The 17,019-nt window shown below is 47.6% G+C and overlaps 1 protein-coding gene across 1 annotated transcript in view; it reads left to right on the top strand.

Moving 5' to 3' along the window:
* The first annotated feature begins 7,242 nt into the window (after positions 1-7,242).
* Positions 7,243-17,019, top strand: part of LOC140204066 (integral membrane protein 2A-like) — a 34,283-nt gene continuing 24,506 nt past the window's right edge. The window contains exon 1 of the mRNA XM_072270356.1: positions 7,243-7,427. Within this exon, the coding sequence (XP_072126457.1) occupies positions 7,356-7,427 (72 nt within the window). The 5' untranslated portion in view covers positions 7,243-7,355. The remainder of the gene's footprint in view (positions 7,428-17,019) is intronic.

Raw genomic sequence — 17,019 nt, 5'->3', positions numbered from 1 at the left:
AACAAAGTACATTTATTATCAAAGATACTTATACAACCTTGAGATTTGCCTGCTTACAGCTCACTTCTGCATCCTATCAACGTCTCGCTGCGATCTTCGACAATCCTCTACACTATCCACAACACCACCAACCTTTGTGTCATCTGCAAACTTGCCAACCCACTCTTCTACCCCCACATCCAGGTAGTTAATAAAAATCACGAAAAGTAGAGATTCCAGAACCGATCCTTTTAGGATACCACTAGTCACAAACCTTCAATCCGGATGTACTCTGTCCACCATGTCCCTCTGCTTTCTGCAGGCAAGCCAATTCTGAATCCACCTGGCCAAACTTCTCTGGATCCCATGCCTTCTGACTTTCTGAATAAGCCTACCGTGTGGAACCTTGTCAAATGCCTTACTAAAAGCCATGTAGATCACATCCACTACACTACCTTCATCTATATGCCTGGTCACCTCCTCAAAGAACTCTATCAGGCTTGTTAGACATGCTCTGCCCTTCACAAAGCCATGTTGACTGTCCCTGATCAGACCATGATTCTCTTAATGCCCAGAGATCCTATCTCTAAGAATCTTTTCCAACAGCTTTCCCACCACAGACGTAAGGCTCACTGATTTATAATTACTCGGACTATCTCTACTACCTTTTTTGAACAAGGGGACAACATTCGCCTCCCTCCAATCTTCCAGTACCATTTCCGTGGACAATGAGGACATAAAGATCCTAGCCAGAGGCTCAGCAATCTCTTTCCTCTCCTTATGGAGCAGCCTGGAGAATATTTCATCAGACCCCAGGGACTTATCTGCCCTAATGTATTTTAACTACTCCAACACTTCCTCTCCCTTAATATCAACATGCTCCAGAACATCAGCCTCACTCATATTGTCCTCACCGTCATCAAGTTCCCTCTCATTGGTGAATACCAAAGAGAAGTATTCATTGAGGACCTCGCTCACTTCCACAGCCTCCAGGCACATCTTCCCACCTTTATCTCTAATCGGTCCTACCTTCATTCCTGTCATCCTTTTGTTCTTCACATAATTGAAGAATGCCTTGGGGTTTTCCTTTACCCTACTCGCCAAGGCCTTCTCATGCCCCCTTCTTGCTCTTCTCAGCCCATTCTTAAGCTCCTTTCTTGCTTCCCTATATTCCTCAATAGACCCATCTGATCCTTGCTTCCTAAACCTCATGTATGCTGCCTTCTTCCACCTGACTAGATTTTCCACCTCACTTGTCACCCATGGTTCCTTCACCCTACCATTCTTTTTCTTCCTCACTGGGACAAATTTATCCCTAACATCCTGCAAGAGATCCCGAAACATCGACCACATGTCCATAGTACATTTCCCTGCAAAAACATCATCCCAATTCACACCCGCAAGTTCTAGCCTTATAGCCCCAGGATTTGCCCTTCCTCAATTAAAAGATTTTCTGTCCTCTCTGATTCTATCCTTTTAAATGATAATGTTAAAGGCCAGGGAGTGGTGGTCACTGTCCCCCAGATGCTCACCCACTGAGAGATCTGTGACCTGACACAGTTCGTTACCTAATACTAGAACTAGTATGGCATTCCCCCTAGTCAGCCTGTCAACATACTGTGACAGGAATCCGTCCTGGACACACTTAACAAATTCTGCCCCGTCTAAACCATTGGAACTAATCAGGTGCCAATTAAAATTAGGGAAGTTAAAGTCACCCATGATAACAACCCTGTTAGTTTTGTATCTTTCCAAAAACTGCCTCCCAATCTGCTCCTTGGTATCTCTGCTGCTACCAGGGGGCCTATAGAATACCCCCAGTAGAGTAACTGCTCCCTTCCTGTTCCTGACTTCTACCCATACTGACTCAAAAGAAGATCCTGCTACATTACGCACCCTTTCTGTAGCTGTAATAGTATCCCTGACCAGTAATGCCACCCCTCCTCCCCTTTCCCCCCCTCTCTATATCTTTTAAAGCACTGAAATCCAGGAATATTGAGAATCCATTCCTGCCCTGGTGCCAGCCAAGTCTCTGTAATGGCCACTACATGTATGTATCCAAGCTCTCAGTTCATCACCTTTGTTCCTGATGCTTCTTGCATTGAAGTACATGCACTTTAGCCCTTCTACCTTCCTACCTTTACACCCTTTATTCTGCTTCTCTTTCCTCAAAGCCTCTTTCTTTGTTAGATCTGACTTTACTCCATGCACGATACTTGCAGTTCTCCTCCACCTCACTATCTGCTCTAACACTCTGGTTCCCCTCCCCCTGGAAATCTAGTTTAAACCCCCCGGCACTAGCAAATCTTCCCGCAAGGATGTTCGTCCCCCTCCAGTTCAGGTGCAACCCATCCCGTCGGAACAGGTCCCACCTTCTCTGGAACAAAGCCCAATTGTCCAGAAACATGAAGCCCTCCCTCCCGCACCATCTCCTTAGCCACATATTTAGCTGCACTATCTCCCTATTTCTAGCTTCACTAGCAAGTGGCACGGGTAGCAATCCTGAGATTGCAACCCTGGAGATCCTGTCCTTCAACTTTGCACCTAACTCCCTAAACTCTCTTTGCAGGACCTCCTCCTTCTTCCTATCCACGTCATTGGTCCTCACATGGACCATGACATCTGGCTGCTCACCCTCCCTCCTGAGAATACTGAGAACTCGATCCGAGATATCGCAGACCCCGGCACCAGGGAGGCAACAGACTATCCAGGATTCTCGATCTCTTCCACAGAACCTCTTATCTGTCCCCCTAACTATCGAAACCCCTATCACTACTACTCTCCTCTTTTCCCTCCTTCCCTCCTGAGCTGAGGGTCCCGTCTCGGTGCCAGAGATGCGACCACTGCAACTTGTCCCTTATCACTTATCACCAATCCGCACAGATTGAGGTTGTCTGGTTAGGAAGTTGAGGATCCATTTGCAGAGGGAGGTATGGAGGCCCAGATTCTGCAACTTCTCAATCAGGATTGTGGGAATGATGTTGTTAGATGCTGAGCTATAGTTGATGAACGGCATGGTATTAAGTGCTGAGCTAGGATCCTGACGTAGGTGTTTGTGTTGTCTAGGTGGTCTAAAGCTGTGTGGAGAGTCATTGAGATTGCAACTACCGTTGACCTATTGTGGCAATAGGAAAATTGCAATGGGTCCAAAATTGCTGAGGCAGGAGTTCAGTCTAGTCATGACCAACCTCTCAAAGCATTTCTTCACTGTAGATGTGAATGCGACCGAGCAATAGTCATTAAGGTAGCTCACATCATTTTTCTTAAGCAATGGTATAATTGTTGCCTTTTTGAAGCAGGTGGGAACTTTTGCCCATAGCAGTGAGAAGTTGAAAATGTCCTTGAATACTCCCACTAGTTTGTTGGCACAGGTTTTCAAAGCTTTACCAGGTACTCCATTGGGACCTTGAGCCTTGCGAGGGTTCACTCTCTTTAAAGACAGTCTAACATCGGCCTCTGAGACAGAGATCACAGGGCCATCAGGTGCAGCAGGGATAGTAATTGTGTTCTCCCTTTCAAAGCATGCATAGAATGCGTTGAGCTCATCTTGTAGTGAAGCATCGCTGCCATCACTTAAGTAATGTCTTGCAAACCTTGCCAGAGTTGTCGTACATTCAATGTTGCATCCTACCTCATTCAAAATTGTCTCTTTGCCCTTGAAATCACCCTCCACAAATCATACCTGGTTTTCTGGTACAGACCTGGGTCTCCAGACTTGAATGCCACAGATCTAGCCTTCAGTAGACGACGTACCTCCTGGTTCATCCATGGCTTTTGGTTTGGGATTGTACAGTAAGTCTTGGTAAGCACACACTCATCCACACAGGTTTTAATGAAGTTGGTAACAACTGCAGCATACTCATCCAGGTTCGAAGATGAATCCCTGAATACAGCCCAGTCCACCGATTCAAAGAAGTCCTGTAGGCGCTCCTGTGCTTCCCTTGTCCACACCTTCTTGGTCCTCACTGCTGGTACTGCAGTCTTCAGTCTCTGCCTATACTCAGGGAGTAGAAGTACAGCTAGGTAATCAGGCTTCCCGAAGTGAGGGCATGGAATAGCACAGTAGGCATTATTGATGGTGGTGTAGCAATGGTCCAGTGTGTTGTTTCCTCTGGTATTGCAAGTGATCTGTTGATGGTAATTCCTTAGTTTTTTTTTTCAGACTGGCCTGGTTAAAAATCTCCCAGAAATGATGGTGGAGGCGTTAGGGTGTACTGTTTCGTGCATGTTGATCCCATTGCTCATATCATCTAAAGCCTCCTTGACATTGGCCCGAAGTGAAATGCATACTGCTACCAAAATGACCCTGGAGAACCCCCGTGGTAGGTAACACATCAATATAGATAAACTATCCATCCTTTCCCCATTTCTGAATACTTGCAATCTCTTTACCTCCTTAGCCTTACCTCCCAATAAATGAAACTTAAACTCTTCCATCAAAATCTCCACCGGAACACCTGTTATAACACTCCTAACACCTTTTTTCATTTGGCAACGTAGACACTATCTTCTTGCAAAAGTAAAGTCTTCGATCATAATGCCTTCTCACACTGTTCCTTATCCTTACAAATGATTAACACATTCTCTGCTCAGAAAGTACAAGCACAACCTATATTCCCCAGGGCCAATTTTAACTCTGTAGTTAATTTACTGGGGTTGATGAAGGGTGGTTGTTCTGGGTCAAATTTAAGCAATACCTTGAAGTCTTCTTTTGTTTTTTTTTCCCAAGATATCCCACCCTTCCTCTTCATTCAAATCATTCCAATATTTTCTGTTTTCCAGACTAGATTCAACTTTATTCCAACCTTCTTCCACCAACACCCACCCACCTAAACCCTCCATTTGCAGTTCCTTTTCCAGATCCTCCCCCTACCTGAACCTACACTATTTCCCAATATCTCCACGACATTCACCAACCACCACTCCTCCCCTCCCTACCTCCATTCCTTCCCCCTCCCCTTCCCACTCCCTCCTTTGCCCCTCCCCTTTTTTGCCCCACCCTCCCTCTCCCTCCTTTGCCCCACCACTCCCCCTATTCTCCTATGCCCCACCCCTCCCCTCCCCTTCCTCCCCTTCATCTCCCCTCTCCCTCCCCTCCCCTCCTCTGCCTTTCCTCCCCCTCCTCTCCCCTTCCTACCCCCTCTCTCCTCTTCCTCCCCCTCCCCTTCCTCCCCCTCCTTCCTCCCCCTCTCTCCCCCTCCCCTCCTCCCCTTCCTCCCCCTCCCCTCCCCTCCTCTTCCCCTCCCCTCCCCCTCCCTCTCTCTCCCCTTCCTCCACCTCCTCTCCCCCTCCCCTCCCCTCCCCCTCCCCCCTTCCTCCCCCTCCTCTCCCCTCCCCTCCCTTCCTCCCCCTCTCTCCCCTTCCTCCCCCTCCTCTCCCCTTCCTCCTCCTCCTCTCCCCCTCCCCTCCCCTCCTCTTCCCCTCCCCCTCCCCTCCCCTTCCTCCCCCTCTCTCCCCTTCCTCCCTCTCTCCCCTTCCTCCCCCTCTCTCCTCTCCCCCCCTCCCCTCTCCCTCCTCTCCCCCTCCCCCTCCCCTCCTCCCTTCCTCCCCCTCCCCCCTTCTTCTTCCCCTCCCCCTCCCTTCCCCTCCCCTTCCTCCCCCTCCCCCTCCTCTTCCTCCCTCCCCCTCCTCTCCCCTCCCCCTCCTCTTCCCCTCCCCCCTCCCCCTCCCCTCCTCCCTCCCCCTCTCTCCCTCTCCCTCCTCTCCCCTCCCCTCTTCCCCTCCCCCTCCCCCTCCCCTCCTCTTCCCCTCCCCTCTTCCCCTCCCCCTCCCTCCCCTCCCCCTCCCCTCCTCTTCCCCTCCCCTCCTTCCTCCCCCTCTCTCCCTCCCCCTCCTCTCCCCTCCCCTCCTCTTCCCCTCCCCCCCTCCCCTCCTCTTCCCCTCCCCTCCTCCCCCTCCCCTCCCCTCTCCCTCCCCCCTCCCCTCCCCTCTCCCTCCCCCCTCCCTTGCTCCCCCTCTCTCCCTCTCCCCTCCCCCTCCCTTCCTCCCCCTCCTATCCCCCTCCCCTCCTCTTCCCCTCCCCCTCCCCTCCTCTTCCCCTCCCTTCCTCCCCCTCTCTCCCCTTCCTCCCCCTCCTCTCCCCCTCCCTCCCCCTCCCCTCCTCTTCCCCTCCCCTCCTCCTCCCTTCCCTTCCTCCCCTCCTCTCCCTCCCCCTCTTCTCCCCTCCCCTCCTCTTCCCCTCCCCCCTCCCCTCTCCCTCCCCTCCCCTTCCTCTCCCTCTCTCCCCTTCCTCCCCCTCTCTCCCCTTCCTCCCCCTCCCCTCCTCTTCCCCTCCCCTCCCTTCCCTTCCTCCCCCTCTTCTCCCCTCCCCTCCTCTTCCCCTCCCCCTCCCCTCCCCTCCCCCCTCCCCTCTCCCTCCCCTCCCCTCTCCCTCCCCTCCCCTTCCTCCCCCTCTCTCCCCTTCCTCCCCCTCTCTCCCCTTCCTCCCCCTCCCCTCTCCTCTTCCCCTCCCCTCCCTTCCTCCCCTCTCTCCCCTTCCTCCCCCTCCTCTCCCTCCCCTCCTCTTCCCCTCCCCCTCCCCTCCCTCTTCCCCTCCCCCTCCCCTTCCTCCCCCTCCTCTCCCCCTCCCCCTCCTCTCCCCCTCCCCTCCTCTTCCCCTCTCCTCCTCTTCCCCTCCCTTCCTCCCCCTCCTCTCCTCTCCCCTTCTCTTCCCCTCCCCTCCCCTCCTCCTCCCCTCCCCTCCTCCTCCCACTCCCCCTCCCCCTCCCCTCCTCTTCCCCTCCCCTCCCCTCCCCTCCTCTCCCCCTCCCCTCCCCTCCCCCTCCCCTCCCCCTCCTCTTCCCCTCCCCTCCCCTTCCCCTCCCCTTCCCCTCCCCCTCCTCTTCCCCTCCCCTTCCCCTCCCCCTCCCCCCCTCCCCTCCCCCCTCTCCCCTCCCCCCTCCCCTCCCCCTCCCCCTCTCCTCCCCCTCCCCCTCCCCCTCCCCCTCCCCCCCCCTCCCCCTCCCCTCCCCCTCCCCCTCCCCTCCCCCTCCCCCTCCCCCTCCCCCTCCCCCTCCCCCTCCCCCTCCCCCTCCCCCCCCTCCCCTCCCCCTCCCCCTCCCCCTCCCCCTCCCCTCCTTTGCCCCATCCCACCCCTCTCCTCTCCCTAATACCCCTATGCCCAGTAGCAGCCCCTCGCACTCAACAACCCTCCTCCCCCCATATGCCAGTAGCGAGCACACTGTCGTGTCACAGACACACTCGTGCGTCACAGACACTGCGGATCCTGCAGCTGCCGGTTCCCACCAGTGGAGGCAGCCGTGAGTGCACGCTCCGGTTCCGGTCCGGGAGCGAGCGGCGCGGCGGCTCCCAGCGGGAACGCGCACCCAGGCAGAAGTCTGCGTAGTCGGTCGAGTGGAAGCCATTACTCGGATTACGTTTGTGGGTTCGGGTTGAAGATGGTGAAAATCGGGTTTAACTCGCCTGTCCTTCAGAAAAATGCCAAGGGAGCGTTACTGGTTCCCGAGCTGGTGAGCGGGGCCGGGGGAAGGGGGAAGGGGGAAGGGGGAAGGGGGAAGGGGAAAGGGGGGTGTCGAGGCAGCCGTCTCCCGAGGGTGGGGTGCTCACCGGCAACATGATCGTGGGACAGTGTCCCATCGGCGAGAACGGGATTGGGGCTGGTGTGGGGAGCTTTCCTCCGACTGCCGTGCGCCGGATGTGCGCGCTCTGTAAATTCTGAAACCTTTAAATTACTGCAACCGTTTGCCCCCGTGGATGGGTAACAACATTATAACTAAAGGGCTTAGCCGCCCCTTGGGTACTGCGTAGGTAGAGTGGGTTACAGATGGACGCTATCCCAACACAGTTAAACGGGGAGGCTGCACGGATCAGCTAAGTTTGCTTTGTATTCACGGAAGTGAAATAGAGTTGTGGTAAACAACGGAAGTGCCTCTTTAGTTCCCGTTTCCTTGTTATGCAATAACCCTTTAGTTTCAAGTTCAAACGACACGTACGACATCTTTATTTTAACGTATTTTAGGCAGAAAGCAGTTTTGGTTGGGAATTGCCCCCAGTTAGTATGCCCCCAATAGAATTTGTAAATTCTGAGTCTAATATTCCAAACTTAGAATATTAAGTTTGAATATTAAATTAGAATATTAAATATTAAGTGGTTTAGAGTTATAGGGAAAAATGGCACAGAAATAGGACCTTTGGCCCATCTAGTCCATTCCGAAACCATTTAGACTGCCTTCTCCCATCGACCTGCACCAGGACCGTAGCCCTCCATACCCCATACCATCCATGAACCTCTCCAAACTTCACTTAAATGTTGAAATCGAGCTTGCATGCACCACTTGTGCTGACAGCTCGTTCCACACTGTCATGACCCTCTGAGTGAGGAAGTTTCCTGTCATGTTCCCCTTAAATTTTTCACCTTTCACCCTTAACCTATGTCATCTGGTTATAATTCCACCAGACCTCGGTGGAAGGAGCCTGCTATTTACCCTATCTATACCCTCTCACAATTTTGTGTTCATCTATCAAATCTCCTCTCAATCTTCCATGTTGTAAAGAATACAGTCCTAACGTATTCAATCTTTCCTTGTAACTCAGGTCCTTTAGACCTGGCAACATTCTTGTAAATACCTGTACTCATTCAACCTTGTTTACATCTTTCCTGTAGGTAGGTGACCAAAACTGCACACAATACTCCATTTACAACTTCAAAATAACATCCCATCTCCTGTACTTGCTTTGATTTATGAAGGCTAATGTGCCAAAGACTTTCTTTACAATCCTATCTCCCTGTGATGCCACTTTCAATGAATTATAAACCTGTATTCCCAGATCCACACACCTCAGTGCCCTGCTGTTCACTGTGTAAGACCTACCCTGGTTGGTCCTACTGAAGTGCAAAACCTCGCACTTGTCTGCATTATACTTGATCTGCCTTTTTTCCAACTGATGCAGATCCCTCTGCAAGCCATGATGGCCTTCCTCACTGTCCACTACACCCCCAATCTTGGTGTCATCTGTAAATTTGCTGATCCAGTTAACCACTTTATCTTCCAGATCATTGATTATAGATAGATGAAAGATAACAAAGGACCAGCACCAATCCCTGCGGCACATCACTAGTCCCAGGCCTCCAGTCAGGGAGGGAACCTTCTACTATCACCTTCAGGCATCCCCCCCACAAAGTCAATGTCTAATCTAATTTACTACCTCATCTTGAATGCCGAGTGACTGAACCTTCTGGACCAGCCTCTCACATGGGACCTGGTCAAATGCCTTACTGAAGTCGATGTGGACAACATCCACTTTCTTGCCTTTAACCACTTTCCTGGTAACTTCCTCAAAAAACTCTTAAGTTTAATTAGATGTGACTTACCACACATGAAGCCATGTTAACTGTCCTTAATACTCCATGTCTATCCATGTATCTGACTGATGTCAGATTCACCAGCCTATAATTTCCTGGTTTATGTTTAGAACCTTTTTTTAAACGGAAAAACAACATTAGCTACCGTCTAATCCTTTGGGACCGCCCTTGTCGCTAAGGATGAGTTAAATCTCTCTGCTACTGCCCAAGCAATTCCTGCACTTGCCTCCTGTATGGTCTGAGAGAATGCCTTATCTGGCCCTAGGGATTTATCCACCCTGATTTGCCTCAGTGTAGCAAACACTTCCTCCTCTGTCGGTTAAGGTTTCAATGAAAAGATTCAGATCAGGCAGAAGACCAGAGTGAGGTGTCCAAGAAGAGGAGGAGGGTTGAGAGTTGGAGAAGGGGTCATTGGTGTTTCAATAAAAAGATCCAGAGAGGCAGAAGACTAGAGCGGGATGTCCTCCTCCTTTCTAATCTGTGCAGGGCCCATGAAGCTGATGCTGCTTTGCCTTGCCTCTATAGACTTTGTGTCCATCTCCTGAGTAAATACAGATTCAAATAATACAATTAAGATGTTCCTCATCTGTTTTGGCTCATATATATGCATTACCATTTTGGCCTTAAAGAGGAACAATTTTGTCTCTTGCAATCCTTTTGCTCTTAACATATCTGTAGAATCTCTTAGGTTATCTTTCACCTTGTCTACGAGAGCAACTTCATGCCTTCTTTTAACCATCCTGATTTCTTTCTTAAGTGTTCTCTTGCATTTCTTGTACTCCATATGTACCTCATTTGTTCTTACTTACCTATACCTGCTATGCACCTCCTTTCTCCTTCTCAACCAGGGCCTCAATATCTCTTGAAAACCAAGTTCCCTACACTTGTTATCTTTATGTTTTTATTCTGACAGGCACATACAAGCTTTGTACATTCAAAATTTTGTTTTTGAAAGCCTCCTGCTCACCTTTGCCAGAAAACAGCCTGTCCCAATTCACACTTGCCAGATCATTTCTGATACCTTCAAAATTGGCCTTTCTCCAAGTTAGAATCTCAACCTGCAGACTAGATCTATCTTTTTGCATATTTACTTTGAAACTAATGGCATTGTGGTCATTGGATGCAAGGTGTTCTCCTACACAAATGTCTGTCACCTGTCTCATCTCTTTCCCGAATAGCAGATCTAACATCACACGCTCTCTCATTGGACCTTCTACAGACTGATGAAGGAAACTTTCCTGAACACATTTGACAAACTCTATCCCATCTAGTCTTTTATAGTATGGGGTTCCCAGTCAATATGTAGGAAAGTTAAAATCACCTTCTATAACAATCTTACATTTATTGCAACAGTCTACGATCTCTTTACAAATTTGTTCCTCTCAATCCCTAGGTCTGTAATATTCCCATTAATGTGATCGTAACCTTTCTCATTTCTCAGTTCAACCCATAAAGCCTCACTAGTGGAGTCTGTCCACACAGCGTACTGTCATGACATTTTCCCTGACTGGTAATGCCACCCCTCTCCCTTTAGTCCCTCCCGCTCTGCCACGTCGAAAACAACGGAACCCCGAAGCACTGAGCTGCCAGTCCTGCTCCTCCTGCAACCAAATCTCAGTGGTGGCCATAATGTCATAATTCCAGGTGTTGATCCATTCCCAGAGCTCATCTACGATACTTCTTGCATTGAAACGCAGGCAACACAGGACATTAGTCACACCATGCGCAACCTTTTGATTCCTGACGTTTGAGGTCTTACCAACATCTGCCTGCACAATCTTTCCACTAACTGTTATGGCACTCTGGTTCCCACCCCCCTGTAACTCTAGTTTAAACCCCACCGTGCAGCATTAACAAACCTTCCTGCTTGATATTAGTCCCCCTCCAGTTCAGGTATGCCGTCCCTACTGTAAAGGTCCCACCTTCCCTGGAAGAGAGCCCAATGATCCAAAAATCCTTACGCCCTGCTATACCAACTCCTTAGCCACGTGTTAAACTGTATATCTTTCTTGTCCTGGCCTCACTAACATGTGGCGTGGATAGCAATTCTGAGATAACTACCCTGGGGGTCCTACCTTTTAACTTACCACCTACCTTCCTATGCAGAACCTCATCATTTGTCCTTGCCATGTCATTGGTACCTACATGGACTACAACCTCTGACTATTCACCTTCCCACTTAAGAATGCTGAGGATTCGATCCGAGATGTCCTGGACCCTGGCACCCAGGGGGCAACATACCATCTGGGAATCTCATTCTCACCCATGGAACGTCTTGTCCATTCCCCTAACTAACGAATCAGCAGAGTGTGCCCTTCTCCCCACTTCCCTTCTGAATCATAGATTCAGTGCCAGAGACCCAACCACCGTGACATCCCACCTGTCCCAGCAGTATCCAAAGTGGTATATCTGTTGTGAGGGGATGACCACAGGGGTACTCTTCCCTTCCGTCATCTAGTTTCCTGTGTCCTGCACCTTGGTGTAACTACCTTTCTATATGTCCTATCTTCAACCTCCGGAATGCTTCATCCAGTTGCAGCCCCAACTCCTTAATGCGGATTGTTAGAAGCTGCAGCTGGATGCACTTCTTGCATTTGAAGTCATTAGGGGCACTAGAGGTCTCCCTGCCTTTCCACATCCCACAAGAGGATCTTACCTGGCATCTCTACTGTCCTAACTGAACAGATGAAGTTTACCTTGAGTTTTTCTTTTTATTGCTTTCTCTGACTGAAGCCTTGCTTTGCTGAAGCATCGAAGAGCTAAAGCCTCAAGATCATCACTCTAACTCTGCTCACTCCAATGATGACCTCTCTGCTTGCCCCTTCCTTCCTTTAATTTGCTCTTGCTAATCAATCCCAAATGCTGATTGGTCACTGGTCAGATCTGAAATAAGCTGTCCCGATCTGCCGCTGTCGTCTTCTACTTGGGGAGTGGGTCTGAGTGAATTCCCCTCCTGAAGTCTAGATTAGTCACTCAGCTTTCTTAACTGGGAGTGTGAGCTGCCAGAGGTCATGGCCCATTTTGGTACTAGTGTCACAGGTTGGAAGAGGGACAAGATTCTGCAAAGTGAGTTCAGGGAGTTAAGTGCTTGAACAGAGATCGGAGTGGTTGTGGAGACATAGTGTTAAGATCTCAAACAATCAAAAGGTTGAGTATGATTTGTTTATTTCAATACAAGAAATATTGTAGGAAAGGTGCTCATGACATGAATCAACTCATGAAATTTTGATATTGTAACTTGGTTGCAAGAGGGGCAGCACTCATCCTGAGGTTACGTTGTTTTAGATGTGACAGAGTGAGAGGGGTGGGGGGGGCGGTGGTGTTACTAGTCAGGGAAAATGTCATGGCAGTGCTCCATGAGGACAACTGGAAACTCGACTAATGAAGCTCTGTGGGTGGAACTGAGAAGTAAAGGTATGACCACGCTAATGGGGCTATATTATAGATCACCAAACAGTCCATGGGATTTAGAGGAACACATTTGTAGAGAGAACATATACTGTTGCAAGAAACATAAGGTTGTGATAGTAGGTTATTTTAACTTTCCACATATTGACTGGGCCTTCCATACTGTAAAAAGACTAGATGGGATGGAGGTTGTCAAATGTGTTCAGGAGAGTTTCCCTAATCAATACATAGAAGTTCCAACGAGAGAGTGTGCAATACTTGATCTATTAGTGAATGAGACAGGGCTGGTGACAGAAGTTCGTGTAGAAGGACGCTTTGCGTCTAGTGATCATAATGCCATCAGTTTCAAGGTAATTATGCAAAAGGATTGGTCTGGTCCGCAGGTTGAGATTCTAAATTGGAGAAATGCCAATTTAAATGGTAAAAGAAAGGATCTGACAAGTGTGGATTTGGACAGGCTGTTTTCTGGCAAAGGTGAACTTGGTAAGTGGGAGGCCTTCAAAAGTGAAATTTTGAGAGAACAAAACTTCTGTGTGCTTGTCAGAATAAAAGGCAAGGGGACTGCTTTTCACATTATATATCAATGTTCTGTATCACAGATTTGATGGAGTCTGCAGAGGTCTTTGTCAGATTGGGAGAATGGGCAGAAAAGTGATAAATACAGTACAGTGCAGGGAAGTGTATGGTCATGTACTTCAGTGGAAAGAAGGTGTAGACTGTTTTCTAAATGGGGAGAAAATGCATAAATCAGAGGTTTAAATGGACTTGCAGAATTCCCTCAAGGTTAACTTGCAGGCTGAGTCTGTGGTAAGGAAGGCAAATGCACGTTAGTATTCATTTCAACAAAACTAGAATAGAATTTCAATAATCTGTTGCTGGGGCTTTATAAGATATTGGTCAGATCACACTGGGATGTTGTGAGTGGTTTTGGCACATCTAAGATGTGCTGGCGGTGGAGAGGATCCAGAGGAGATTCATGAGAATGATTCTGGTAATGAAAGAGTTAATGTATGAGGAGTGTTTAATGGCTCTGGGCCTGTATCACTGGAGTTTAGAAGAGTAAGATGAAATGCCCAGACAGAGCGGATGTAGAGGGAACGTTTCCTATAGTAGGTGAGTGTAGGACCAGAGAGCACGGCCTCAGAATAGAGAGAAATCCATTTAGAACATTCCTGGAAGGAATTTCTTTAGCCGGGGGTTGTGAATCTGTGGAATTAATTGCCACAGATGATCATTGAGTATATTTAAAGTAGAGGGTGATTATGTTCTTGGTTAGTCAGGATGTCAAAAGTTACGGGAGAAGGCAGGAGATTAAGGTTGAGAGGGATAATGTGTACTTGTGGTCTTATGGAATTTAATGCAGATAAGTGTGAGATGTTGTACTTTGGGAGGACAGACCAGGGTACAACTTGCACGGTGAGTGGTAGGGCACTGAAACATCTGGGAATACAGATTCATAATTCTTGAAAATGGCATCACAGGAAGATAAGGTTGTAAAGAAAGCTTTTGGCAGGTTGGCCTTCATAACTCAAAATATTGAGAACAGAATGTCATGGTAACGTTGAAATAGACATTGGTGAAACCTGATTTGGAGTATTGTGTGCTGTTTTGGTCATCTACCTACAGGAAGGATGTCAATAGGATTGAAAATATGCAGAGAAAATTGAAAAGCGTGTTGGCAGGATCCGAGGACGTGAGTTATAGGGAAAGGTTGAATAGAGTAGGACTTACTCCCTACAGCAAAGAGGAGTGAGAGATTTGATAGAGGTACGCAAAATTTTGAGAGGTATAGATAGGGGTAATTGAGGTTGGGTAAAACCAGAACTAGGGTTAGAGTGAAAGGTGGAATGCTGAAGAAGAGCATGAGGGGGAACTTAACTTAGAGGGTGGTGGGAGTATAGGACGTGTTGCCAGTTGAAGTGGTGGATACAGGGTCGATTTCAACATTGAAGATAAATTTTGATTACATGGATTATGGAGGGCAGGTTGATGGCACTAGGAAGGTTGATAGTTTGTCACAGATTAGATGAGCTGAAGGGTCTGTTTCTGCCTGTACTGTTCTATGACTATATGTTCTCCAAATCAGGTAGCATCCTGGTAAGCCTCTTATGCACTCTGTCCAAAGCATCACATCCTATGTATATTGAGGTAAATAGAATTGAATGCAAAATTGGTGATGTAGCTTAGCTAGAGTTTATTACACGGCAACAGCAAATGTCCCTTACATTTGATGATCTAAAGTGCAACAGCTTAAACATAGCTGGATTAAAAAGCATCTGCCATTTCTCTTCCCTTGTCTATATCTGATTTATATCCAAGTATGTCTTTGCCTATCCTTTACATTATCCACAATTGCATTGTCTGTGAACTTACTGGCCCACCCATCTACATTTTTACATTTATGAAAAGCATAGTTCCTAAGCGGGTTCTTGCAGAACAGCACTAGTAATGGAGCTCCAGCTCTACCTTCATCAGTCACCTTTATCATGTTCTCAAAAAACTCAGTCAATTTAGTATCACTTAACCTTCCCTACACAAACCATGCTATCGTTTCCCAAATGCTCGTAAATCCTATCTATTAGAATCCTCTCCAATAATTTCTACCACTAATGTGAGGCTCACCAGTCTATAGATTCTTGGATAACATTGAAACTTTATGAAGCCAGACATCCCACCCTGCAAAAACTCATTTCAGGTAGCACTATCAATTTGTGGGAGACTTGCGGGAGAGGTGGGATGTCTGCAATAGGGTAGCTCCTTAGCAGCTGGCCAGCTAGTTTAAATAACGTTAGCTATGCTAATGAACGAATGACACCTGTTAAACTCACCTCAAAATGTCTTTTACAGTCTTAACCCACCATGGGCAATAGAAAAGTCATTGTTGCAAACAGTGCAGTGAGCAACACTGTCATTATTTTGACCCCTATTAGGCAGGGGTACACTTTAGTGTAGTTTGGGGTGATGTACGTTTTATTATTTTTTTGGAACACTCTGCAATGGTGTGTTCTCTCTCTCTCTCTCTCTCTCTCTCTCTCTCTCTCTCTCTCTTGGTCGCTCGCCCGCTCTCAAGCGCTCTCGCTTGTTTTTTCTCTTGCTCGCTCTCCCTCTCTCGCTTGCTTTCGCGTGCTCTCTCTCATGGTCGCTCTCACGCTCTCTCTTGCTTTTCTTTCGCTCGCTCTCAAAAAAATTGATTTCCGTGATATTGTATATAATTTGCGGGCATCAGCGAGCCACTATTAATATGTGGGAGACTCCTGGAAGTTCCGGGAGAGGTGGGATGTCTGTAAAGCATAGTGAGGCCTCATTTGGAGAATTGTGAGAAGGTTTAGGCCCCTTACCCGAGAAAGGATGTGCTGAAACTGGAGAGGGTTCAAAGAAGGGTCATGAAAATGATTCCAGTTTTGAATAGCTTGTCATGAAAGTTTGATGGCCTGTGTTCACTAGAATTCAGAAGGATGAGTGGTGACCTAATTAAAACCTATCAAATGGTGAAAGGTGTTGATGTGCAGAGGATGATTCCTATGGTGGGAGAGTCTAAGACCAGAGGACACAGCTTCAGAATGGAGGGGCATCCTTTTAGAATGGAGATGAGGAGGAATTTCTTTAATCAGAGAGTGATGAATCTAGAATTCTTTGTCACATGCAGTTGTGGAGGCCAAGACTTTATGTATACTTAAGGCAGAGGTTGATACATTCTTGATTAGTCAGGGTATGAAGGGATACAGGGAGAAATCAGGAGATTGGGGCCGAGTGGAAAAATGGATTAGCCACGATGAAAGGTAGAACAGATTCAATGGGCTAAATGGCTTCTTTATCTTATGGTCCTGGAATTCCCATTTTCCTCATTGAACAGAACAAAGCCCTTAGAACTTCACCCTCTGTAGAATCGTTTGATCTGTTTTACTCTGTATATGTTTTCATATCAGTGCAATTGTAAAATAACAAATAAAACACCTGACTTTGCTGACATATGAATCAACTGATTACTACACCATTGAAAAAGTTCATTTGATTTCTGGGTTTTTTATATCATTTAATTATTCATTGGAACCAGTGGTAAATACTGTCAAAAATCTTCTATACACATACTGTATTTGATGTTCATTTTCTGCTCAGGAATTGCTTGTTTTTATTTTACATTCATAATTTGATTTGATCTGTACAAATCAGAAGAATTTATTTTTGTGCAATGGTTTGTTTTTACGTGGTAAGTATATAAAATTAATATATTGAAGCTGAGCACTGTTACTGCAAATATTAAGTTTCAGTGCAGTTGATGTGCATTTTATTGAAATAGTTTACATAACGTTGAACTGCAGATTGCTCTGTTA

This window comes from Mobula birostris, chromosome 10, assembly GCF_030028105.1.
Source record: "Mobula birostris isolate sMobBir1 chromosome 10, sMobBir1.hap1, whole genome shotgun sequence".
Classification (NCBI taxonomy): domain Eukaryota; kingdom Metazoa; phylum Chordata; class Chondrichthyes; order Myliobatiformes; family Myliobatidae; genus Mobula; species Mobula birostris.
Note: the sequence above shows the minus strand (reverse complement) of the source record. Positions and strands in the feature narration are given on the sequence as shown.